The sequence below is a fragment of the Mugil cephalus genome, chromosome 10 (assembly GCF_022458985.1).
Source record: "Mugil cephalus isolate CIBA_MC_2020 chromosome 10, CIBA_Mcephalus_1.1, whole genome shotgun sequence".
NCBI classification, from domain to species: Eukaryota; Metazoa; Chordata; class Actinopteri; order Mugiliformes; family Mugilidae; genus Mugil; species Mugil cephalus.
In genome coordinates this window covers 18,158,350-18,185,265 of record NC_061779.1, presented here as the reverse complement: position 1 = coordinate 18,185,265, position 26,916 = coordinate 18,158,350, and the positions used below count along the sequence as shown (strand labels likewise).

General features: G+C 43.4%; 1 protein-coding gene across 1 annotated transcript; it reads left to right on the top strand.

Annotated features, from left to right (window-relative positions):
* The first annotated feature begins 3,599 nt into the window (after window positions 1–3,599).
* LOC125015216 (calcium/calmodulin-dependent protein kinase type 1D-like) lies at window positions 3,600–26,843 on the top strand. Its single transcript, XM_047596916.1, has 11 exons — window positions 3,600–4,312; window positions 13,820–13,951; window positions 15,048–15,122; window positions 17,836–17,974; window positions 18,300–18,426; window positions 18,679–18,754; window positions 20,387–20,499; window positions 22,210–22,288; window positions 23,015–23,102; window positions 23,279–23,435; window positions 24,729–26,843. The coding sequence occupies exons 1-11, from the start codon at window positions 4,218–4,220 to the stop codon at window positions 24,878–24,880; spliced, it is 1,233 nt and encodes a 410-aa protein (XP_047452872.1). The 5' UTR covers window positions 3,600–4,217; the 3' UTR covers window positions 24,881–26,843.
* The last annotated feature ends 73 nt before the right edge of the window (window positions 26,844–26,916 follow it).

The following is a 26,916-nucleotide window of genomic DNA, read 5'->3' as shown; positions in this document are numbered from 1 at the left end:
GTGACCAATAAAAAATGGTCAGGGCTTCAAGCTTTGCCCCCAAAAGTTCCTTTACTTTTAAGAAGTACCACCCGTTGAGAAGAGAAACTAAAAATTCTCCTGGTTCCTGAGGGGAAAATTCCTGAAAGTCAAAACTGCAGCTTTGGGCAGCATTAACTTGAGATGTATTTAACTGTACGGGTAAGTGTCCAGCTTTTAATGGCAATTAATGGAACCAGTTTCTGGTTCTTACAGAAACAAGTCAGCAAGGTTTTTACCCACAGAGTTTCCTATTTAAACCTCAACTTCCCCCAGTCTCTTAGAACTGAAGAAGCTATGAACAGAGAAATGTCTCCGTCCAGGTGCCTATTTTTAATCACCTTTTGGACAATGTCTTAACAATCTTTTAGGAGAATTAGATGGGCCTGCAAATAAACTGTTGTGAATTGATCAGAAAAAAGATGATTGAAGTTTGACTCAAATCTCTCCTCTCACAGAAAAAAGATCAGTTTTTTAACCATTCAAGAGACTTAAAGGACCATCGTGTGGGCAGGTTTAGTGCCATCTAGTGGTCAATTTGCAGGTGCAACCAACTGAATATCAAAGCAAGCAGAACCATCTACAGCAGTGCTTCTCAAACTTTTTTGGTCGCGCCCCACTGCAGTAACCCCGGATCTCCACCGGACGTGTCTGTGGTGCGGTTGTAGCTCCGCAGTAGATCGCAGCAATTCAAGTCAATGTGTTTCATACGATGTGCGTTTCGAAAACTCCCAGAAGTGCCATGCTGCTAAACATAGGAGGCTGTTCTATTTTTCTGGCTTGATGCATAAAAAGTATGTCAATATCAGTAGATCGAATTGTTCAGGCACAGAGTGCATCGTTCGAAAATATAGTGGAGCCGGGGTTATTGTCAATAAAGAGGTGGCATGAAATTGAATATTTCCCGCCGTGTGGCTATCACTTCTGCATTTGGTTTGTCCATTTTAGGCTACTGTAGAAGCATGGTGGTGCAACATGATGGAGGATGTGGGATACGACCTGTAGATATGAAGAGCTCTCTCTTGGCTAAGCAGTCAGGTTTGTGTCAATGACAAACGTCCACTTGAATCGACCCTCACAGTCTTAGTTAGCTGTAATGTGTTTGTTGACATATGACACACTGCGGAAATTAACGTGTCATTGCTGCCAAGAGTTCCTAAAAGTTTGGTCGGCATTTGTTTAGTTTGAAAAAGAATGATCTCATGTAACAGTACTAGGATATTCTTAGTGTGGTCCCAGACTTGTGGATTGTTGGTTTCATGTCATATTTTGTCAAGTGATTTGAAAATGTCTAGTACTCTCCTAAATGGCTGTTTCCTAGCCGGTGGAAAGAGATGAAACAATCAGCACCTTTGGAGGTTGGACTGAGATTGCTCTCAAACAGTGCCAGTGCCAGATCCCAAACAAAAAAAAAAAAACTGCAGATGAAATTAACACAAGTATTGAGTGTGCTGTATTTGGTGACAGGAATAGGAGCACTTAAATCAGCGTGAGTACATTGAAGGCCTTTCTTCAAAAGAAACTGATACTTGAAGAAATGACTCAGGTAGACTTAGTGCTTAGTATTTTTTTTTTTCTTTGATTGTTCAGGTGGTTTTTATTTATATAGCCATAAAGCACGGATAATTTTGCCAAACAAGCAACACAAGCATCCTTTCAAGACAAACACACAATCCATGAGTAGACACAAATTACGAGATTGGTCCATGGAGGCATGACTTTACTTTCAAAATTATTTGATTTACTCTCAACACACAACATTCAAGTGTTTCGGTCTGTTTCTCTTTTTATAAAATTGTTGTTTGCTGTCTTAAATGGCATGAGGTCAGGCGTTTTCAGAAATGGTGGATGGTATATATTGATGGTATATATTGTTTAGTTCTACAGTTTTATAATATGTCAGAGGACAATGATGGTATTCCTGCCAGCCTCGTTCTTTCACTATGTCTTTGCACTTCCTACGGTAAGTTACCCCGTCTCTAGCTTGCTAAATTGTTGGCCTCGATGGCTTAAAGACCCCAATAGTTGCCTTGCAGCTGTGTTTTCACAATTTACCTTGTAGGCTTAACCACGAGTCCCATTTGACAGCAGGTGCGAAGATGTCAATACAAAATTCTTGGCAACCTGCTAGGCAGCTGTTGCTTGGCATTCAAGAGGTAACCTGGTAACTGGTGAGAACACCACTCTTTGAGCTGTTTGCAAAAAAGAAAAAACACTGAGGTTAACAGTTTTGAGAGCTAACCATTTTTTGTAATTACGAGAATTATACCTAAAGTGTTAGCCCCAGTGGCTTCTTCTAAATGTTAAAGGTTGATTGAAAACCATTTTGTGTTGACTTCCCATGTTGTAACTGCACGTTTCATTTAAAGGGCAGCACATGACATGGACAAGTCGTGAACACAAAATTCTTGCCACAAGTCGTACCACCAGTTCACCATTTCTACAAAACAGGATGCATCAAGAATAGTTTAGCAACATTTTAACAGCATTTTTCCCATACTTTTTATGACCTCTCACTAGCAGCAGTGTTTTCGCAACTTAAGGTTAACAAGTTTCAATGGAATGCCACCCCTTCACCGCAAACAAACAAACAAACAAACAAACAAACAAAACACACTGAGGCTAACAGTTTAGTGAGCCAACCATTTTTTATCAGACTTTGAATAATTCAGAGCAAGACTGTTTATACAAGTATAAGAAAGGAATTGGAGATTTTTTTACTGTGCCTTTTCATTTTTTACATCATGTTACCCAGTGGCTAACTTATAAAGTGTTAGCCCCGGTGGCTTCTTTTACACGTTTATGTGCCAACCATTTTGTGTTCACAGCTTCCCATGTCCTAACCGCATGTGTCATTCAAAGGCAACACATGACATAGAGAAGTCGTGAACACAACATTCTTGCCAAAAGTGGTACTTTTTAAGAACACCACTTCTAGAAAAGAGGTTGCATCAAGAAGTCAACAGTTGAGCAACATTTCCCCCAGACTTTATATAAACTCTAAGAATCAACGTCTGCATTAGCTTGCTAAACTGTTAGCCTCGGAGGCCTCTAGACCACCAGTTGCCTAACAGCGGTGCTCTCGAAACTTATGGCCCACATCTCTCGATGAAACACCTTGACAGCTGTTTGCAAAACGAAACAATAGTTTAGCAACATTTTAAGTTCATTTTCCCAGACTTAATATGTATGGTGAACTCTAACGAGCACTGTCTGTATTAGCTTGCTAAACTGTTAGCCTCGGAGTCTTCTGGACCAGCAGTTGCCTAGCAGCGGTGCTCTCGAAACTTACAGCTGATGTTACCACTTGAAGGCCACATGTTTTGTTTACATGACTACTTCCATGGTGGCAACCAGCAGCACGGGTGTTTTAATGATGGCTCAGGTAAGTCTCGTCAGGGAACACCTGTGCTGTGTTTTAGTACGGAGGTATGTGGAATAATAATAATAATAATTAAAAAAAAGGTAAATTCCTCCTGTAGCTACGCCCCCGCCTTTAGGTCTCAACCCACATCAAAATGAAACAACTGAGCAGTGGAAATGTCAGAGTCTAAATGAGTCCGGCAGAGTTTCCACCGGGCCGCCGATGATTTGGTGCAATGCGAACACTTAGGTCTGAGCGTGTGTGCGCCGCTATCGGATAGAAAGATAGATGGATAGATAGGCGGGAGCAGCCAGCAGCCTCCCACTCCTCCTATTGCTATAACAACCACAGGGCGGTCGGTGTGACTCGATGGCACGGCAGCACGGATGAGACTGCCAAGTGTCATCCCGACCTCTCTGCGCACCGCATCGCCGCTTGACACTGACTGAATCCCGGCCAAAAGGAGAAGAAGGAGGAGGAGGAGGAGGGAGAGAAGTCTGTGTTTCCCCCCCGTCACAGTGATCTGAACAGCGGGGACGCTCGGAGCTTGGGATCCGCTACGTCAAAGAGATTAGTCAAATAACCTCTCGGGGTAGGACAGACCTCCCTCCCTCTGGGCTTGCCTGGCTGCATGCATGGGCTCAGCGGCAACATAGACCGCGCCGACAAATAGCCAGGAAGCCCCAAGGAGAACCAGAGAAGTACTTTTCTTTTCTTTTCTTTTTCTTTTTTTTTTTTTTTTGAAAAAAGAAAAAAAAAATTCTGGCTGGCTGAGACAGCTGTGGTGATCCTCCAAGCAGCGTCTCTTCCTCTCCTCCCCCCACCCCTGTGCGAAATGGCGAAAGAAAACGGCGAGTCCAGCGATGGATCTTGGAAGAAGCACGTCGATGATATCAAGAAGATATTTGACTTCAAGGAAGTCCTTGGGACGTGAGTAGCAAGATAACGGCAGCCTCGCAGGCGACGAGAAACTTTGTATCCAGTTGTGCGTATATAGCAACAGACAACAATGCCACCTTGTAGCGATTGAACGGAAATGAAAGCAGACTGACAGCTGTTGAATATTTGTTGAATTGGCGGAGACGGAGCCTTTGTGAACTTACTGACCACTTAAATCCGATCAGGACAGTCGGCAGTTAATTGCTGAGAGAGGGGGAATAATTAGAGACATCAGTGTGTGGAGCCAGAGGCTTGAAGCTTCTGCTTATGTCACAGTTCATTCAAAAGATGTAGCATATTCTTGGTCCCAAAGCAGGGGTGAAAACAGAGCTTTTGTGGGGGGGCAGCCATTTGTCTGGGGTCGTTTTGTACAACACAACTGTGACAAAGACAGCAGGGCCTATTTGCATACACAAATGATGAAATCTACTCCCAAATTAAAGCACCATCTGTGGGAGCTTTAATGTGTTCATGTGCTCAAACAGAGGAGCAGATTTCGGCGGAGCAGCATGATGTCAGACTCTAAAGATTCATGTCACTGTCACAGATTTGTGCCGTAAACACTCCCGATGAGAACTGTAGTGGTCTCGCCGGGCTTGTTTAGGGACCACTTTGGCCAGAAAAGTTGCGCTCTTGCCTTCTGGACCACAGAGCGGGCGAAATTCCTGAGTTTATTTTAGTCTGCCGTTAGTGCTGCTTGGCTTCATGTATTTTCTTCTTTGAATAAGTTATGCAGCCCGAGAGCGAGCCTAAGTGTTCCCCTGAATGGAAGACATCAATCGGCTCAAGCAGGTCGTGCTCGCTCGACAGGAGCCGGTCTCACGCAGCCGGTCTTGTGATAGACTGCTAGCTGTGATCACACGATTAATGGGGTGCATTTCTCATGTGGGAGACGTGCTTTTGTCCTCCGAAGACATGTCCGCCCGTCCTTGCCTGAGAGGCATGGTGTTTATGTTGTGGTTCGATGGAAGGCCCGAGCTGAGGAAGGAGCCTCCCTGTGGGACCACATTTGCTTTCTTTAATTTGGCCAAAGAAACTGGTGTTTGACCTCCGCTCACTGTGGTTATATTTGAATGGAGAACGGGCTGATGATGGGGTAATTCATAAATGCTTAAAAACATTGTCGTTTATCCTCAGCATCCTCTCTTTTCACGACTCAGTGTGATCCAAGCACTGCTTTTTTTTTAAAGAGTAGTATCATCGTAGAGAAAATATCTCCGTTTAATAGCTCCAAGTTGCTTTTTATTCACACACCAGCGGCCACGGAGCATCGTTAACATTTGTTTTGAGTCCACCCGCTGACTGGAAGTCAAATATTAACTCCATTTCTGCTCTGTTTTGGTTTTCATCCAGTGCTTGAATTCGTCCCCCGAAGACATGTCAGTCCGCCCTCATCTGAGAGCCATGTAATGTGGTGATGTTCGTGTTGTTTGAAGTTCCATGAAAGGCCTGTGCTAAGGAAGGAACTGCCCTATGGGAGTTTGTTTGTTTTCTTTAATTTGCCCTCAGATGCTGGTGTTGAGATTCGCAAAAAATAGCCTCTAGTCACTGTGGTTATATTTGAATGAATAAAGAGATCATTCACAAATGCTTAAAAAAACAAAACAAAACAAAAACTTCCTCTTTTAGATATACCACATAATCTTGAGTAAACTTCTTTGATTCATCTGCCTGCTCTTGGCTAGGTCTTATCTCTTACCCCTCATTTTGGTGTTCAGAGTTACTGCGGATCTTGCGTAGCTTATCAGATTCAAAGTCACTATCTACACACCACCACTTACTGAGCACCGCATACATTCATTTAGTCGTGTTTGTTTCCACCTGTTGAGTGTGAACCCAATGATCTCTTCCATTTTTGCTCTGTTGTTGTCTTCACCAATGTATGTATTGTCCTCTGAAGACATCTCACCCTCCCTTACCTGAGAGGGACATTATGTAATGGTGTTGATATTGTTAAAGATTTGATGGAAGGCCTGAGCTGAGGGAGTCTTCCTGTGGGAGTGTGTTTGTTTCATTAATTTGGCCTCAGCCTCACAACAAATGGCCTCTGGCTACTGCGGTTATGTTTGAATGGAAAATGAGTTTGTTCATTAATTACAAAAAAAAAAAAACTCTTTCTTCTGAGATATGCAGCCTTATCTTGTGTAAACTTTGAATAATCTCTGCTCTCTGTGCTCTCCTCACCGTCATTTTTCTTCTCAGCTTGACTGCGGAGCTGCTTTTCTCCTTATGAGGAGTCGTTATCTGGAAATTCTAATGCAGACTGATGATTCAAATAGCACACTCCTGGCTTGAGCTGCTCGGACTTAACGGCCAGAGCTCCTACCTGGACGTGGTTCTGATTTCCCAGAGGCTTTCATTTATGTGTGAAGAGCTTCTGAATACGCCGCTGAATCATGTGATTTACTCTCCACACAATGGCCAGGTTAGAGGAACGCGCACGTCCCCTCGCCCACGGCCGAGCTCGGCCTGTCTCCGCTCAGGCCTTTATGTGACACACACAGCGTGTACTTGTTCCTGCGTACCTTAATCAGGGAGTGGCTTGTTTGCGGCATGGCACCTGGGGCAAAGAAGCGTGGCGAGGCTGCAGCTTTGGCCGGGGATTAAATATTGAAGGGACTGTTGGTCAGAGGAAGAGGCAGATTATCTTCCTCCTCTTCCTCTTCCTCTTGCTCCACCTTTCATATGTAGGTTTCTGGTCAGGTTTCCCCATCAGCGTCCTGAAGGGATAATCCGTCTGCAGGGTCCTCCTGCCAAAGACGCTCATTCTTTCCTCATGGAAAGTCGCCGCTTTATTCACACATTCCAGAGGTACACACATTTATTACTTTGCAGATTAAGACTTAATCTATGGTGAGCCTAAAAATCTGCATTGCTTTTGCGGAAAATGGATTAATGGCCGGTCTGCCAATATATTTAAGTACGTTGACTGTAGGAGTATTTTGTAGATGACTTTTACTCACATTAATCACACCTCTAGGATGGATTTAGTCTGAATGGCACAGTTGTTCTGGTTCACATTTTATGTGTAGTTGCACTGGCTGATTGTTGCTCTGATATATCCTGATGTTAAATTACAGCCACGTAGTTCACGTCGGCGTGAATATTTGGCCAAGATTTGATTTAAACAGCGGCTACGGGCCTACCTGCGCACGAGCCTCGAAACGATACTGATAGGAGATTTAGAACAGGAAGCATCTGTGGCCATGCCACTAATGCTTTGGCTGCACTTGTTCCGTGTGTTGTTTCTGGCTGTAGAGCTAATGAGATCTTCTCCAGCGAAGCCAGCCCTCATACCTCAACACACACTCGTCTGGGGGCTAATTTCAGACCTTTAAGCTGCTCATGCTCAGTGGAAGCTACCTTAAGCAACCTAACCACATAACTGTTATAGGTTATAGGTCCATGTGGGTTTGAGTTTAGATTTTGACATCTGTGACTGAGATACTATAAACACACCAGAGCCTCGAGTTTAAAATCAGTTTGATTCATATACAAGGTGCTTATTAGAATCTTTTCCTGTCAAGTAACATGAGGTGAGACTGAAAACTGTGTCCGTGGTCAGCATGACAGATAATGTAAACATTTACAAGCAAACTCTATTTAAGTTGCACCATTTACATCACACCTTAAGAAGGTCAGTATCAGTGTGGACAGAGACATCTAATCTGTGCAGCCCTGCTGATAATTGAAAGGGCTGATTGGCTTACGGATAAACTGTGATTAGTTTGCATTGGCAAATAACTAACTTAGACACGATTACCTCTTTATTACATAGCTCACCACCTTTAGCTAAGATAGTTTGGATCGTAACGTTACTATTTACACGCCTGCAGGTACCGGTCGTCGGGTTGTGTTTGATGATCTGACCCGTGGGCTGCTAAATACTTGCAGTACGTTCTCCAGCTCCCCGTTTCGGTTTGTCTGACATCGGGTTAAGAGTTATTTCACTATAAATAGCTGCCTGCCGTGGCCAAAAGCATCGCAACCAGACAACTGAACCAAAACAGCAAAACTGTCAGTCGCAACCAAATAAAACCCCCCAGGGGAACCATATGAGTGACCCCTTTCATATGCAAGTTTTCATGTGATCCTTTGGTAAACTATTAACTATAGCTATTTATAAACTAAATAAAAAAAAAAACATACATAACTGAGTGAAAATGTTCATATAGGGGAAAAACGAATAGAAAGTGGATGGAGTTTTTAAATATATCTGCCTCATAAATCCAGCATGAATCGTGCTCTACAGCGTACTTCACTCTGGCACATTATTTTATTTATTTAAATGTCCCCAAAAACGATGCTTTCCAGTAGCATCTGGCCAAAGTGCTTTGTCATGTATTTCGGAATCCCACTTTCTGAGATTAATGTTGGTGGCTTTTCAGTGCGGGGCCAAACATAGCTTAGCTGTAGCTGACTCATTCCTGCCACTCGTTGCTCCCCAACACCCCATCGAGAAAAAAAATAAAATAAAAAATGGGGGGAAAAAAGATCTTTTCCGACTTTGACATTCATGAATAAACATTCCACAAGTGCAGATATTAAACTGGCTCTGACAAAAGCCCTGCTTGCCTGAGATGTGTCTTTGGAACACGGCTTACACAGAGGCTAGCTGGGTCCTTGAAAGCAGCATGAATGCAGTCAAAATGGCAGCTAGGCAACTAGGATGAAGAAAGTCCTTGGTTGCTCCCTCAGAGGAAGACTCTGTCTACCTCCACCTCTGTCATCCAGCTCTTCTGACTGCAGGGGGGGGGGGCCTGGTTGGTTATTACCTGAGTGTCCATTTGTATTCATACCCCTCTGACCACAGTGAATGCCTACAGTCATAGTGTGCCATCCAGTGCACTCAGAGAGTAGAAGTGCGCCACGCTACCTTGTATCAGAGCACAGGAGGCAGTAATCACCCTTATTAAAATAATTCCACTCCTCTGTGACAGGCCGATCTGCGGCTTCAGACAAGATTATCCACTGCTCCAGGGAAATATTTGGCGGGAACCTTTCTTTGTAGTTGTTTATGAGCAGCATTAGCTCTTATCAGCCCGCAAACGGACCACAATCAAGTGAAACTGCACATTCCTGGAAAGTAGCCTCGGGTCTGGTGTGTGTTATAATAATGGCTCCCAGGTCCAGTTGTTTGGATTGTGAGATCTGCTGGATTTCACTGGGCTCATATTATTGATTTAACTGAGCAGGACCTGATCGGAGTGGTTTACGACCTGGAAAGACAAAAAGCCAGCAGTGATTATGTTACAGTGACACAAAGATGGAAAGGAAGTTCTATTTTTAAGTTTTTGTTCTTACTAGAACTTGTTTGCACGGTTCATCATTGCGCGGGTTAGTTTCTGGAGTGAACCAGAATCCAGCTCCAATCTCCAGGCTACTCTTTAAGAAGACAAAGACCAGAAAATGCTTGAAATCTTTGCTTGTAAAATGACATAAACCATTGTTTAGCCATTAAAATGGCGACCGCTTATCTGAATTCGTATTTCAGCTCCATGCAGGTATAACATTTATATATATTTATACATTTACTCTGTTACCTTTAGGAGCTTTTTTGGCTTTAAAATGTTGGGTAAATAATGAATGAACCTAAAGTAATATTCCAACAATTTATTATCTATCATAATAAAGTATTATGAGTAGGTCTGTTTTTCTTGTTTGGATGTAGAAGGAATTTTTTTATTATATAAACTAGCCTGATTGATGCGTATCATTAATTTTTTCTGCTATCGTATCGTTGTGTTCTCTAAAGGAGACCACTTCCGTTAGCATCCCTGCACAGCCAACACAGATGCACGTATCGGAAATGCGCTGTTATATTTTAGTGGATGCTAATGGTGAGGAGAATAATGCCGACAGCAGAAAGACGTGCTTGTTAGCTGGAAACCGTGTCACTTTCACAGTTTGTCTAGTCACCAGAGTTCAGTAATCCCAGGCCGAGTTAGCATAACACACAGCTGAGCAGATGGTGGTGTGAAGTCTGTAAAAAGCAGAAAAAAAAAACATTTAACTGCAAAACAATTTGCTGCCAGACTTTAGGGATGTGAACAGTTTAACCTGTTAGTCTAGTCTTCTTTTCTTATTGTAGCTCCTAAACTGATTCATCGCTCTGAATCATCTTGGATTCACTGAGAACAATAGATCGTACCATCTGCTGTATGCTAAAGGTGTCACTGCGCTGTCGAAAGGCTGACTTTGAGCCTAGTAGGTTATGCCACCGGTAGCAGCTCTACCTGGATTATCGAGATTGAACTTTTCCATCCCATATGTTGCGTAACGGGCAGCTGTAATGCATCTTACACAAGGCGATTCAGCGTGACCACTGGGCTGCAACGCCATACATCCAGTGCCTGTGCATATCAATAAGCCGGGCCTCAGGCCTCGACAAGACCACCCCCTCCATCAAAAGACATGACTGCCCCCCATCAGCACTGGCCCACGCCTTCTCGAAAGAGCAACCGTCTGAGGTCGGGGCCTGCCGAAGTTTTCTTCTCGATGAGTTTTCATACGAGGCGCACTCTGCATCTGCAGCATCAGCCGACGGTTTCACACACACACCAGAGCAGCCCACATTTCGCATTAGTCAGCCAGTTTGGCTCGGCTATCTGCACACAGTGTGGCGGTGTTTTGTGACTGTGGACTGTCACACACAGCTCATACTGTCATCCCAGATCCGTGAACAGGGAGCTCTGCGGCCATGGGAAGGACTCAAATGTGATTATTATTCAGCCAAGTGAGTCAGTGTGCTGCTGACTTGGTCTGTGACACTGGGTCAGGAACATTTTTTTTCGCTGCCGTGCAGTCATGTCGTTTCTCCCATCGTGATCGTTTGCTGCAGATTGGTTGCGTAGTCATGTTGCATAACATACGGTTAATCATGTATTCAATGGAATATTAAATTAAATGATATGCAGATGACATTTGTCTTAATATGACAAAGACAAGCAGCTAATCCTAACATGAGACAACATTTTTGCTTAAAACTAAATGTTTGACTCAAACAGTTTTTTTTCAGCAGTCATTTCAGCTCTATGGTATTTTGTTTTTGTGTGCAGATTCCATACGCAGGCAGTGGCATTTATCCCCGTGAATTAATGGAATATGAATCCTTTGCAGCACAGTTTGTCATGCTTCATGCACTGACAGAGCGAGGGAAGTCACAGGCTTGAATTCTGCCGTTGTCATTCACAGGAAGTGATGTTGCTGCCTGTCGGCGTGGTGAGCTGGAGGGTGGGGGGGGGACCGAAATGGTGCTACACGCTTGAAACCACCCTCTCAGTGAGTTCACGGGTTTCCTGTGGTTTTCATCATTGTGTCTCTCCCTCCTGCAGAAAGCGGAAAACGCGCTCCGAAGCGGCTCTGCTCTGCAGTTGCTCAGCTTCGCGCTGATGCTGGAGGAATTTAGTTCTTCTCCTAATGTCCACGCAGCTGTGGAAATCGGTGGCGTGCGCTGAATAGAAATGATGCTCATTGTCCTCACGGGCAACAGCTGCAGCGGGAAGATAGTGCTCTAACGGGCCAGGAAGTAGTGCACCAACTTACACAAGCCCTTGGATTTGCATAGTGGCCCACATCACGTGTCAGAATGAGGTTAAGTCAGAAGGGCGTACGCTCCAAGCCTCCGTTGTTTCGTTTGCGGTGTTCCACCTTGTCTCACCCGTGACCAGGCGGTGTGTTTTTGTGCACGGAGCCCGCTCGTGCGCGGCGGTTCTGATTGACCCTCCCCCTCCGAGTGATGGAGGAGTGAGGGATTAGCATGGATTTGACGGACGCGGTGGGATTTGGAGGCTGTCGGGAGAAACTGACAAAATATATACTTTGACAACATAATAGCATTACGGATCCTGTAATTTTACTGTGGTGTTCTTAGAGTTCAAAATCAGAAGTGATGTCACTTTGGCAAAAAAAACATGGACGCCGTTTTCTTTCAAAAACTTTTATATATTTTATATTTAAGATGTCTTGCTAACATTTTGTAAACCACCGGAACAATAAATGATTTATGACATTGGAACCAATTCTCTCAACTCATAAAAATACCATGTCACTTCATTGTTGCCCATGTTAATACACTCGCTTAGCATGGAAGTCCTTAGGACAGTTATTTGTTTTTTAAGGGAAGACCCAAAGGCTTTTGTCATCAAAGAGATTTAGGGGCCATTTTGTTTCTGAAAAATCTCCTCTATGAGTAAAAAAAGAAAATCTCCCACTAAGAGGTTTGTTTTAGTGTCCTCTTTAAAAGATAATACCTCTATAATATTTAATATTTAATTTATATTAATAAATAGCTGTGTAGAGTAATCAGCTTGGAAAGTTTAATGGTGATATCTGTTTGTAAGTAATGATTACTGATTAAAAAAAAGTTATGGAAATTTTCAGTATATGCACTTTAAAGGCCTTTTCCTCAAAATCATCTTCATGTCACAAATCTACACCAAACTCTCCACCTCTGTCTGTCCCTCTCTAAATGTTTTAAACAGGGATTTGTTCATGGACTGATTTATATATGATTCAAATTACAAAAATAAAACTCTATTCATAATTTTACAATGTGTGTGTATATATATATATATATATATATAATGTGTATCGGGTGGTAAATTGAGATCAAAACTCTTTCAATGCTCAGAGTCAAAGTATTGTAATTTTAACCAGATGATGCCTCATGTGCAAATTTAAAGATTGCATTTCAGAATTCTTTTAACGCAGGGGTATAGTCTTTACGCTAAGTTTCATGGTAATTTGTTCAGCTGACAGGAGAAAAGGACCATGGATAAAATCTAAATTAAAAGTACAGAACCGGCCTAATAAAGAGTAATGGAATACAGAGCTGACCAAAATAGTCTGGTCTTGGTGCCATAGCACTCCAGACAAACACCTGAATAATACGTCTGGAGTTCACTCTTTGATTTCTTATCTGCCCATCGAGGATTAGTTTAGTCTTTTAGATCATGCTCGGCCCAGTGAAAAGCGTTTCATATTATCAGTCCTTCTTAAGATCTTGACATCAAGTCGTCCTGAGGGGAGCACGGTGGGAGAAGGTGTGTGTAATGAAAACAACAAAGAGAGGGGGGAAAAAAAGCAATCACAGTGCCTGCTCAGCGAGATTTATTATCTATGTGGTATCATAGCAACAGATACAGATGGCTGGAGCAAATATTCCCTTAATTCTGTATTTGTTTTTAAAGGCTCTCATGTATGGGGGCAGATGGCGGGGGAAGACTATCTGCCGTCCTAAATGGGTGTTTTTTAGAGGTTTTAAAAGTGTTTGCTGTGCTTTTGGCTGCGCGCGAGCGCCGAGTGTACGCCAGCACAGACGGCTGTTGGCCATAGTCAGGGACTTTGCCAGATCTCAGTAAATATTCACAATATGCTGTTTGTGTACTCTGGCCTGTCTGCCTCTGAGTGCCCTCTATCTGCTCGCTGACGATGTGTCAATATTGTCCGAGCGCACATAAAGCCGGGCTAACATGTCTCTCCCTGTGCTTCTTGCAGCGGTGCGTTTTCCGAAGTGGTGATGGCTCGGGAGAATGCCACGGGGAAGATGGTCGCGATCAAGTGCATCCCGAAAAAGGCGCTCAAGGGGAAGGAGACGAGCATCGAGAACGAGATCGCCGTCCTGAGGAAGTAGGTACCACGTGACTGAGCGGCGGGAGGGGGGAGGAGGTGTGCAGAAGAAGAACACCCGCTCTAGAAAGGGGTCGCCCACCCTCCCGCCTTGCGTCGTCCTCGGGGAAGCCTCGTGTTTTCTCTGTCTCCACTCTGAGTTGGTTTATGTTGTCGCAGTTTATTTACCAGTCATTGTCAGGCTTAAGTGACTTCCTTGTCAAATCCCATTTTTCCACTATTTTGGGTCCTCAGAGTGTACACACACACACACACACTCTAACGCACGCACGCACACGGGGTATGATGGGATTGCAACGACACGAGGTGACACTCCATAACTCCTCCAGGGCCTGATAGGTAATTCCCCCGAGAAGCTCCGTTATCAGTCACTCTTGAAGTGAGCGTGCCAGTTGTTGGGTGTAGTTGCCTGGTTACAGTTGCTATCCTTTGACTTCCTTGTTTCCTCCTCTCTCCGCCTCGGTTATTCAAACCATTCCTCTCCCTCTTTTTCGCACCGCTTCATTCGCCTCCGTTAGCGCGGCGGCCCTCAAACTGCAACCTCATTTTCATTCTGGACTTATGAAGGGAGGAAGTTGTGAAGGTTGTTTGGTCCTTTGAGACTCTCCTCGCCTCCTCCACCCCCGCCTCTTCCTTTTCAAACACGCTGGCCCTTCTGAAGATGCTCTGTCATCTGCATATCACCTTGCCTTGCAGAGGTTGTTCATATTTTTTTATTTTTTTTTCCTTTCCTTTCCTTGTTGCCTGGACACAGGCTCTCGGCGTATTTGTCCGTCCTATATTATTTTCTTCAGGTGCTCCTGCTGACAGGGGTTGCCGCTTCATGACTCATTGATCCGCATCCTCTGAGAATCCCCCACACCCCACCCCCACACCCACCCCCACCTGCTCTCCATCACGTACAAAAGGTTTTTTCTTTCTTTCTTTCTTTTTTTGCGTCCATGTGAACAACACAAGCACAAAATGCTCCTGCCTTCTGTCGGCAGGGCGTCATTTTAACAAAAGAAAAGGCTAATTGCCCCTCATTTGTAGTCTGTGCTGAAATGAAACGGAAGCTGACAGCAGGCAAAGTGAATTTTCTGTTCTCCTTCTCCAGGATCAAGCACGAGAACATAGTGGCCCTGGAAGACATCTACGAGAGCTCCAACCACCTGTACCTCATAATGCAGCTGTAAGTACATCAGCCCACCGCGCCGCGTGTTAAGGTCAGCTGTTTGGCGGCCTCTCATTTTGATAATGTCCTGTGTTTTTTTTTTCTTTTTTTTTCTCAAGCTAGTGTCTGTAATCTCCTCTAGCTGGTGCAGTGATGCTTTCAAGAGGATTGCGCCCTTAGTGGGGCCAAATAATGCAGCAGATGGTATAACTGACTCACTTGCTTTTTAGATAAAAAAAAAAAAAACGACACCCATCTGAAGTCGGTGCAGGATGTGCATACGAGGCTGGCCCCATTAGATGGGTGTCGTTCTTTTTTATTTTTATAAACCCCGGTGCTGTGACCACCTACCTCAGAAGTTGCAGGTGTGAATGACATCACACTCAAGCTGACCGCCTTCCTGTGTCAGAAGTCATAAAACCGAGAGGCTGATAGTCCTTTTATAGCACTGTCACTCAATAGCAGGCAGCGCATTACGGATACACTGGACACTGCAAGTGTGTGTTTGTTTGTGGAGGTGATGTATTGGGACACAGAGGAGAAGTGCCAATAAACAGTATATTAAAGCGCCTCAGACTGTTTGGGCCTTCCAGTTTAAATTTGCTGCCAGGAAGTCTCTGTTTAAATGAAGACACAATTACAGCCGACAAACAAGCTATAACCTGTGTGTATATAGGAAGCTATGTGCCAAATGCAAACAACATTATTTTTTATTTAAATGCGAAAGGTATTTTTTTCACGTTTTAATTTGAATTTCTTTACACAAACCGAAACAAGATTTCAGGTCATCGCTGCGACTGGCGGAGACTGCAAGCATCGCTGCACCACACCGAGGCACAGTTCACATAAAACCAACACTTCACTTGCACTTCACTTTTGTGTTGTTCACAGCCACAGCCGGACTTGCTGTGTTTTCACGGTGTATTGGTGTTATCTCAGGAACGTCTGCTTGGACTTGATGCTCAAACGTCAGGGTCACTCGCCACAACTCAAGTTATGCTCTAATTGTGACTGAATTTCACACAAATATCTAGAAAAGGGGGGCACAGCGGCTCGGTGGTTAGTGCCTCCCAGTGAGAAGGTCTGGTTTCACGTCCAGCTGGGTGGAGTTTGCATGTTCTCCCTGTGTCTGTGTGGGTTTTCTCCGGGTACTCCGGTTTTCCTCCCACCTCCAAAGACATGCTCGTTAGGCTAATTGGTGATTCTAAATTGACCCTTGGTGCGAGTGTGAGAGCGAATGGCTGTTTCTCTGTGTTAGCCCTGCGCTAGGCTGGCTGGGATAGGCTCCAGCAACACCCGCGACCCTAGTGAGGATTAAGCGCTAGTAGAAGATGAGATGAGACCTCCAAAGACATGCTCGTTAGGCTAATTGGTGATTCTAAATTGACCCCAGGGGCGATTGTGAGTGCAAATGGTTGTTTGTCTCTATGTTGGCCCTGTGATGGACTGTCCACGGCGTACCCCGCCTCTCAGCCGATCACAACTTGGATAGACTCCACCAACAATAGTGAGGATAAGTGGTAGTAGAAGATGAGATGTCTAGGATAAATGATTCATGTCCAAAAGGAGGCATATACTATGTAAATATGATGTTTGTAATGTTATTTTTAAATGAACAGGATGTGTAATGTGTTAATTAGTGAGGCTGAGGTAATTTCCAGTCATTATGCTAAGATAAATTAACTATCTCTTTAGTAGCCAGACATGAATACTATTGGTCTTCTCTTACTATTCGCTTTAAGAAATAGAATAAGCATATTTCTACATGATGGTCATTTTCAGTCCTTGTTATGTAGCAAACATCTTGTATTTCCCTCAGCGTTGCTGTGCAGCAGTCCCTCTCTGTCATTGCTGTTTTCCTGTGTCAAACGCATGTTGTCATCGGAGACCTTTCCCCTCTCCGCATATTTCCGCGCCAGCAATTTTTGCCGTCCAAGGTGCTTAACGCTGCCTTGAAGTCTCACTTACACAAACATTGAATGCGAGGCCTTTTGCCAACGCCGACTCATTCTCGAAGCTCAGAAACTTAATGAGTCACTTGTTTGGTCTTTTGCCTTTTGTAAATTGCGGTTTAAAAGTCTTCAGGAGAGGGCCGACGCGCCGGTTCCAAACATGTCACGATGACACATTACATTTAGAAAAGGAGGTATTTTAGATTTGGCAACACGATACAGCCTCAAATTAGAGTCAGTCAGTGCCGCAGACAAGCAAACACAAGGAGAGACTCTCAATAATTACAGCTTTCTTTTTGGCACACTCACTTTTTATTTTATTGAAATAGAGTTGCTTTGTGCTCTGCAGGGTAAAATAACTGAAGTGTGAATACAGACTAACGTTGAAATAGCAGTGATACAAGGAGTGACTGATTTGCTACATAAACTGTGTCAGATGAATCTTAAACTGAGTTATTCGGCGTTAGTCTGGTGTGTAGCTGTTAAAACACGGAAACATTCGTTTATTGGTAATATAAAGTCATTATTAAAATCATTTATCAAGGATTCGGAAACATAAATGTCTGCTGAAAAGTCACTTATCGCATTTAAATGTGTGTGAGTAAACGTGCGAGGTTTTAACTGTGCACATAAAAATGTATTTTCTTATGTGGAAATATGTACTTAGCGGTAACATTTTCCACTTTTTTCTTTCTTATTTTAAGTGCTGCATAATAATCTTGCAGCTACAGTTATATAACTGTCATTATATAAACTCGTCTTCCGTTGTGCGCTGGCAGGGTGTCTGGAGGTGAGCTGTTTGACCGCATCGTTGAGAAGGGCTTCTACACAGAGATGGACGCCAGTCGGCTCATTCGTCAGGTTTTAGACGCCGTCAACTACCTACACTCCATGGGCATCGTGCACAGAGACCTAAAGGTAAAACTCCATGTGATGCTCACAGAGGAGCGTTTGTTTGTGCTGCCAGTTGACAGATCGCTTCAGTCTTTCTGGGAGGGGGAAATCCCCACTGTTTGCTGCGCGACCGCGCACAGGTTGAATGTCAGGGATTTTCCTTCCCTGCGTAACTGCAGAAGCCTCTCGGATGAGCCATAACTCATGAAAGACAAATCCAGGGGATTTTGTTTCATATTTTTCCCCTCACATCTTGCTTTTTGGATGAAAAGGCACATGGGCTCATATGAGACTGACACAGACAGACAAGCTCAGTCACACGTTTCGCCTCTGTCCTTTTTATTCTCAGCCCGAGAACCTGCTGTACTTCAGTCCTCACGATGAGTCAAAGATCATGATCAGTGACTTTGGCCTGTCGAAGATGGAGGGGACGGGGGGCGTGATGGCCACCGCCTGTGGGACTCCCGGTTACGTAGGTGAGGATGCCCTCTGAGCTCTGGCCGTGGTGTAAACTCATTCCGAGATAATTAGATGCTATGGTTAGCTAAACACGACCTAATTTAATCTGCCAGTAGCCACGGGTTAACCTTAGCCATCTGCTACGGGCCATCCACCAAATATTCACATTCCTCTCCAGCCTCTGAGTCTGGTCAGAAACTGTGTGCGGTGTTTTACTACATGAATATTAGTTTTTCTAAGCCAGCTAATTTTTGTGTTCATGGTTGCAGCTCCTGAGGTTTTGGCACAGAAGCCGTACAGTAAAGCCGTGGATTGCTGGTCCATTGGGGTCATCGCTTATATTCTGTGAGTACTTCAATTGAAAATATACTTCTTTTATGGATTTGATAGATGTTCAGCAGTGTTCAGATGGCAACGGGAAAACCTCCTCATCCAGTCGACAGAGACAGTGAGCAAAGTTTGAGACACGGACAGGCATCATAACACAGATAACAAGATTAAAATGTTAAAATAACAAGAGTCTACAGCCATGCAAACTCCTCTGTGAGCTGTACTTTGGTACAGTGTTGCTTTGAGGTGAATAATAATCCGTCTATTGCCTCAGTAAACATTTTCCTAATGACTTTATGGTCTCAGCTGCTAGAAACATGACATTCATGTCATAAATGGAAAAAAAAACAAGAGTAAAAGAGTTGATAAAAAGGACTATGCTTTAGGGCAGGGTTTGTGACTCACTTAGTGTTATCATATGCACCATATACCTCAGCCACAACATTAAAACCACTGACAGGAGAAGTAAATAACATTGACAATTCAATGATCTGCTGGGAAATGTTTGGACCTGGTGTTTGTGTGGATTTTACTTAGGCATGTGCCACCCACCTAGACCAGACCAGGTACCCCCATCCCATAGCAATGACACTCATTGATGGCAGCAGCCATCCCCAGCAGGATGCAGCCTGACACAGACACACAAGACACAGGAAAAGGTGTTGACCTGGCCTCCAAATTCACTAGATCCCAAACTGATCAAGTATCCGTGGGATGATCCACAGAGGCCCCTCCCCTCAACCCAAGACAAGCTGGTAACATGCAGTGACAATAAGAGGAAGCTGATATTTCACAGATTCAAAAATCTGTCGCTAGATACTGAGATACTGATCCTTACGACCGTCTATCCAATGCTGGTTGATATGCTTCAGTTTGACTGGTTGACTGATGGTGGCGTCCTTTAGCATGCCACTGGGATAAATTAACCACAAGTAGAAACTATTGTTAATCAATATCTCTAAAAAGAAAGAAGGGCAGTGACCTCGGTGACAACCTAATAGCTAAAACCATCAACACCATACAGCTTTCAGGTTCTAATAAAGCCCCGTTAACATAGGCTGCAGCCTGATGGGTGCCCATAGCTGCTGTTCCTATAAAAATAAAGCCCCTATAAGGCTTTGAGTGGAAAGTGTTACATGAAGCTGCCGGCTTAATTAAATAAAGTGTCGCTCATTAGCAAAGAGAAAATCCCTGGTGTAGTCATCCATTCGTGAGGTGTTGTGAATTTTAAGGTAATCAGTTGTTTCTGATGTCCTCACAAACGAGGCTTCTGCCAGCGCTCGTCATTTATATCGTCTCGTAATCAAAAGCACAATTTAAACACACGGCATGGATTTGCATCGCACATCTGCTGTTTGCCTGCACATTTATATCCATATCACATGAAAATGGACCGTTCTCGTCCTATATTTCCCCTTTTAGTTTTCACGCAGCCTCGATAATCCCCCTTGAACCATCTACTGCTGCATGCTATATGAAAAATCTATCTGCTTGTAAATGCGATTAGGCCACAGCAAATCCTTTTAGATTTAGGTTAAAGTTTCTAACATCAGCTGGATGACTGGTTGACTTTCACACGGACTGCTGCCACCGCCGCTGCTGCTGCTGCTGCTGCTGTTGTGTAATCATCCATCTTCGTCTCCACAGGCTGTGCGGTTACCCTCCGTTTTACGACGAGAATGATTCAAAGCTGTTCGAGCAGATTCTCAAGGCCGACTATGAGTTTGACGCGCCGTACTGGGATGACATATCAGACTCTGGTGAGTGATGACATACCCTATGTCTGAGTCTGTCTGTGTGTTCTTAATAAACATCTGTTTTACACATTTTATAGTTCCACATGGAGGCCTAAGAATTTTACCATTATTTGTCATAATTACACAATATGTCCCATTATCTCTCTTTAAATTTCTTGTTTTGAGTCATTTTTTAACACAACATTCACAGTAAAGCCTCAGTGAAGTGGATCAGGCTTTTTCAGATGCACCTTTTCCTAGAACTACTAGAGCACCATTCATTCCTATAGCCTATAATTCTTTTTTATCACAGCGACTACTACATGACTCACAGTTGGAGCTGATTTTAGACCTGGATCAGCATGAATGGATTAATATTGGGAGACGACTGAGAACATGATTTGCAATTCAAACAAATTCACGTTTTAAATTCTGTGCCAAATGTGGGTGAATCCAGGAACAGTGGGATTGTGTCCTGCTGTTCTCCGTGGCAATGACGTGGCCGTTTAGAATTTGTTACCGATGATCTCTTATCCGTCACCATCTGCCCGAGGTTCATGGCTGTGCCAAAATTACAGAGATGGTTTCTCAGAAACACAGAAATGACTATCACCAGTGGCTGTAATGTGAACCTACACAATGGATGCCTCATCTGAGAGCGTTTGTCTGTTCAGTAACACTGAAGATATTACTCAATGAAAAATAGTCGACTCCCTCTTCACAACTCTGTCAGTTTGACTTGACAATGCAGTACTAATACAATACAATACAATACAATAGAAAACACAGATGACGGTGTTTTTGTCAAAAGGGTTTATATCACAGTTCCATCATGTATCTCTACAAGTGATTAAAGTGAAGCATTTAACTCAGAAAACACTGAGCTGGGTTTAGCTTGTTTCAGCTAACTCCCGTGCATTTACGTGGGTTTGTACAGGTTATGTTAATCAGCCATATATTATGCTACATGGTGCTGTAGCATTTAGCAGGCAGGCTAACTCTTAAAACATTAGCTAGCTCCTGCTAACTCCAATTTCAGCCATACTGAATAATTCTTATCAGCCAATAAACAATAGATCCTTTCGCCACAGATGTGTTGAAATTAGTCACAATAAAAACAGATGTGTTGGATTCAGATGAGCGGCCACTTTACATGCTAGCTCATTAATGTCAATAAATGAATCCATTCTTCTTCTGTATTGATCATTTACAATTAAAAAAAAAAAAGTATAAACAGTGTTTTTAGTAAACAGTTTAAAATATTTCATTCTGTTTTTTTAATTATTTCGTTTTAGGCATTTTGCCTTTATTCAACAGTTTTTAGTCAGGCAGACATGGACAACTAAGACCGTTCTGGAAACATTAATTATATAGTATTTGCTTTAACTATGATGCCAGTAGACACCCCTTTAGTTATATTTTAGTCACAGTGGACATCTTCTTATAGCTTTTGTCTATATATAAATCAGAACAAAATTTACATCTCTGGAGACATTTCTCTAATAGTATACTAGACAATAATACACATCATTATATTGTCTAATGGATCATGTTTCAAGAGAGCATTACACATTATGTTTTGTACCCATTTATTAAACTCTGTGTCACTTTTGTAGTTTAAATAATAAAGCAAGCAAGCAACAAAAATAAAAAAAATTATTCATTCAGTACACTAGGCTGTACAGCTGGATGTACCCTTGACTTCTTTTCTTTTTCTTTTAATTCCCTCCACAGCCAAAGACTTCATCAGCTGTCTAATGGAGAAGGATCCAGAGAAGAGATTCACATGTGACCAGGCTCTCGAGCACCCCTGGTGAGAAACTAACCTCCGCCACACTGTGCCCCAGCCAGACAATCACAGGGAGACACACATCTCGGCGCGATTACACAGCAGTGTGACGCAGATTGTCAAGCTTACGCATTTGTCATGGAGAGCTTGTCCTCCCACTGTCATCTGTCACCATGGCTCCGAGCCGCGAACCCACCTCTGCTCAGCCCCGGCAGCCCTCAGAGAGAAATCTACTGAATAAATGGCTGCCAATTAGCGGCTGGTGTCCTGAAGGATCCTTGAAGAATGTAGAAGCTTTAATGAACGATTGGGATGTCTTCCCAGGCCTGCTTCGGGGCTAACGAGAGCGAGCTGACGTGGGCCACTGTTGCCAGCTGAGATGGCCAATAAACCAGTAATGAGTATTTTGGGTCTTGGGCAGGTGGCCCCTCAGATACAAATATGTGGTTTGTGACACCGGTAACAGGTGTCACAACAGAGAGAAATTACTCCCATCGAGGGTAGGGTTCACGCAGAGATACTATGATGAATCTGACAGAAAGAGATGCGGCGTGTGCGCTCATGTGAAAACGTGCGGCACCAGTCAAAGGCATTTTAGCGGAATGAAAACAAATGTGGGAGTAAATAGGAAAACAGCGTGAGGGCGATTCTCCAGGTACCACACATGAAAACATAAATCACCGGGGTAGTGCTGGGTCTGGGAACGTGTAAATTGTCATCTGCATGATCGAAAATGACTTTATTTTTCAGGATTGCCGGAGACACGGCTCTCTGCAAGAACATACACGAATCAGTCAGCCGGCAGATGCGCAAAAACTTTGCCAAAAGCAAATGGAGGGTGAGCACAAGAGACATCAGACTCCTTTTGTTATCAAATATTGTTTGAAAAAAAAAAGAAATCCCAGTATTGTTTTCTTGTCGTTTCAAATGGCAAAGAAGCATGTGGTGGTTTGTTTTTCTCCAAGGATCTGTCTTTGCAGTCACACTTGTCTTGTTTCCACCCTCTCTCCGCAGCAAGCCTTTAATGCGACGGCTGTGATCCGCCACATGAGGCGCCTGCAGCTGGGCACCAGCTTTGGCAGCAGCATCCACAACTCCAGCTCCAACCCTCAGAGCCGAGCTCCAGCCAAGAGCCAGTCTGTGGACTGTGCCCCGCTCTCCCTGGTGGACTGTGAGTGACACTTCAGATGCTCGCTGTAACAAACGCAAACATGGCCAACGTTTAGTTCTGGACGCCCCCGAGTCCACAGGCTCCCTCTCCATTAAACTAATTGGCGGCTGTTAAAGGAGCTCTTTTAAGGTGTTATTTTTAATTCGGTAGTTTTAACCGATGTTGAGTTGACGTGGTCACAAACAGTTTAGTTGAAGATCTTTTAAAAACTGAAGAACTCCAGACCAGTGATTTTTTTACTGGTAATATTTTTCAGCCCACGGACCCCAAACTGATGGAGAGATTAATTAGGGATCCCCTACCTACTTTGTGTTCAATATTAAACTTGGCCTAGTGCTGTTTATAAATATACATTATTATCATCATTTTGCTTTCAGTGTTAAACTATTTAAATAGTACACTAGTTCAAATATTAATTTCTTATTTCAAACGTGTGCTGTGGACAGACAGAAAATAATTAACAGATTGAAGTTTTAACTTGAATCTGAGCTAAATGTAGTGGGGACAGTGAATGTCTTCTGCTAATACAGCAGCGTGCTTCTGGATTTCACCTGGGGACTGAATAGGCTCCCTGCCAATTGCGGGGAACCTGACAGAGTCAGCGTGTAACATGAGGTGTCACGATTGGCTCAACAGCGATAAGGGCGGAGCCTACTGTGTACAGGAGATTACTGTTTACTAAAATATGTTGGATTCATGTGTATTTAAAGAAAATTAAATTGGTGGGGGAAAATTAAAAAAAATATCTAAACAACCAAAGATTTTGCGACCCCTCTGCAGTATCACTGTGGACCCTGTGTTGAAGACCTATGCTGTAAACACCACATTTCTAAGAATTTCTTATTTTTCTAACCATTTTCTTAATTAATGTGTTAATATTTAGTTAATTAAACGGTTTATGTACTATTTTATTGATTGATTAAATGATAATTTAATAAAAACAAGAATGAATGCAGTTGTAATGTGCACAATACATATTTGTGCCACAGGACTTCAGTCTAACATTTAGTCTAATACTCATTGTAAAGGTTTCTACTGGAAATATTTCTTCTTTTTCCATGGTCTTACGATCTACATTTTTTTTATAATTCAGTTTTTGAAAAAGATAATCATCAGTTGGCCGCTTATGTAAAGTATGTTAAAGTTTGAGCAAAACCTACAGGAATCTTCCAGGCTCCTGACACATTCTTGTCGTCTTTAAATGGGATTTGTTGTCAATAATTAAACCATATAAGGTTTTTAGGCCTCAAAACTGACGACATGCTTTTAACTGCTGTTTGCTTTCTCCCACAGGTCCTCCCATAGCTCCTTTGCCGTCCGCCGTTAAAGTGTACAATCAGGGCTCCGACGCCTCCCCTCCCTTACGAGAGGAGCCCCCGTTGGTGGCTGAGCCCCCGCGGCCCCGACCCTCCACCGTCACCGTGATCCACACTGGGACTAAATGACGCCAGGTTCCGCGGGAGGTGAGCTGGGAGACCACGGAGCTCTGAGACCGGGGGGTGGGAGAGAAACCGCCCCTGGCTTGGTGATTCAGCGTCGTCGCCCAGTTTGCCCATCCCGCCGCCTCCCATCTGTTTCTGCTAAGCACGGGAGGAATTTGAGGAGCCCTGTCTCGGCTCCATTTACCATGGCTCAGCACGGCACACACACACACACACACACACACACACACCCTCTCTCCCATGCTTCCCTTCTCACCACCAAGTATGACCTGGAAGTACAGAGGGGGAGAGACTCACCTCATGTTGCTATTGTGGAGGCCATGTTCAGTCCCGATCTCGGTCGTCTGGCAGACAAACAGACGCATGGTCTGGGAAGTGCCACACTAAAGAAAACTCTTTACTGAAGCTGCTGTCATTTCTGACTCTGAGTAAGAGTCGTTTTTTTTTTTTTTTTTTTTTTTTTGACGGGACGTTCCACTGTTTGCCTTGTATAAATTATCCTGCCTGGAACTGTTGAGTGGAGTCGTGTTATGCAAGTGAATTGTAAGCTTCAAGTTTCGGTAAATAATCGTGACATCATCTGCACTCTGAACTTCTCGTTGTTTTTTTTTTTTTGTTTTTTTTTCGACAGCCCTCGTTAATTTGCTGTGGTATTTGCTGCAGTGGCTCACGGCATCCCAACAGTATGACAGCACGTGTACGTGTCTTTGCTTTTAAGTGTGTGGAAATGCGCTTCAGTCGCGGCTGTGATCGATCGAGAGGGCCGGTGCGTTGCACTAATGTGTTGGAATATTTATTTTCTTACATTATAATACGACTTTTGTAAGAAGACCGCTCGCAGGATAGCGTACATGTGTCCGTTAGACTGGACTGAAAGGTTGTCAGCTGAATGATGTACAGTATCTTAATAGTTTCTCGCTTTGTAATCGCTGTATTGTTTGATGACTTTATTTTTGACTGTGAAGTCCTCCTCGACCACAGGAGGGCAACCACGGCTCGTCTCTTTGTGACCAGTTCTCAGGGATGTGAACATGAAGCCAACCAAACCCGTCTCAGAGCAGATCACACGCTGCTGTTTTGGAACGAGGACGGCGGCGTCGTTGAAAAGCAAAACCTCCGCATGCGGTATATTTACTCTGATGTGCCACTGGGAGAGTTTTCCAGACGTTTCCTTTCTTCAAAGTCATTGGCAGTGTGAGAATGATGAGTAACTCAACTCACACCGGATGGATTGTTTTCCCTTTAAATTATATTTTGGATGTAAACAAAGTGTTCACTGGTGAAGTGTGCATTCATGTCTGTGAAAATGAAGAAAAAAGAAAAAAAAGACAAATGACAGATGAATGCCGATGTATCCTGGTTAATATTGCAGAGTCAAATCGGTGGTGTACAGTCCGGTAGTTGAAAATATCATGCTCTGCTGCTTCCGCTCATGAAGTGGCTGGTCTGAAAACGGCTCGCTCACTCTGTGTTTAATCACTGTGCTTTCATACCAGCCTGTTGAATTTAGCAGAAAGACTCTTTCTCCTGCTCTCTCCCGCTCGCTGTCTGCAGACCTTCACACAGAGAAGAGAAGGGATTTTGTCTTATTTGTATTTTCTCTGTGGTACCTCTACTTAATTTTAATCACTCAAAATGAACAGGGGGGGAAAAAAACAAAAGATACACTCCTAAAAAACAAAAAAAAAAAACAAAAGGGACCCTAGTGTCGAGGGTTTTGTCATTAGAGTTACCTATAAATGAATATCCAAATGGACTACTTCTTCTTACTGTAAATACAAAATTCAACAACATTTGCCTGGGTCTTGAGTGTTTATTTTTGTCTTCCCTATACCCCCCCTCCCAAAAAATAAAAAAACTAATTAAATATGAAGAAAGCCCCTCAGTATGCATGTATTACATATTGTTGCAGAAATGTAATTTGGAGTTGTAGAGATTTATGTATTAAAAAGGAGGCTTGTTTGCATGTGTTGTCGCTTCTTTGACACGGAGTAAATATCAAGTTAGTTTGTACACACACACTTTACGTAGTAAATATA

What these genes read in the sequence shown, in the direction of transcription:
- LOC125015216 (XM_047596916.1), top strand. Translation starts at nt 4,218, where the DNA reads ATGGCGAAAGAAAACGGCGAGTCCAGCGATGGATCTTGGAAGAAGCAC. An exon ending in TTCAAGGAAGTCCTTGGGAC is followed by an intron (nt 4,313 to 13,819) that starts GTGAGTAGCAAG and finishes TGCTTCTTGCAG; the next exon opens with CGGTGCGTTTTCCGAAGTGG. An exon ending in TTGCCAAAAGCAAATGGAGG is followed by an intron (nt 23,103 to 23,278) that starts GTGAGCACAAGA and finishes CTCTCTCCGCAG; the next exon opens with CAAGCCTTTAATGCGACGGC.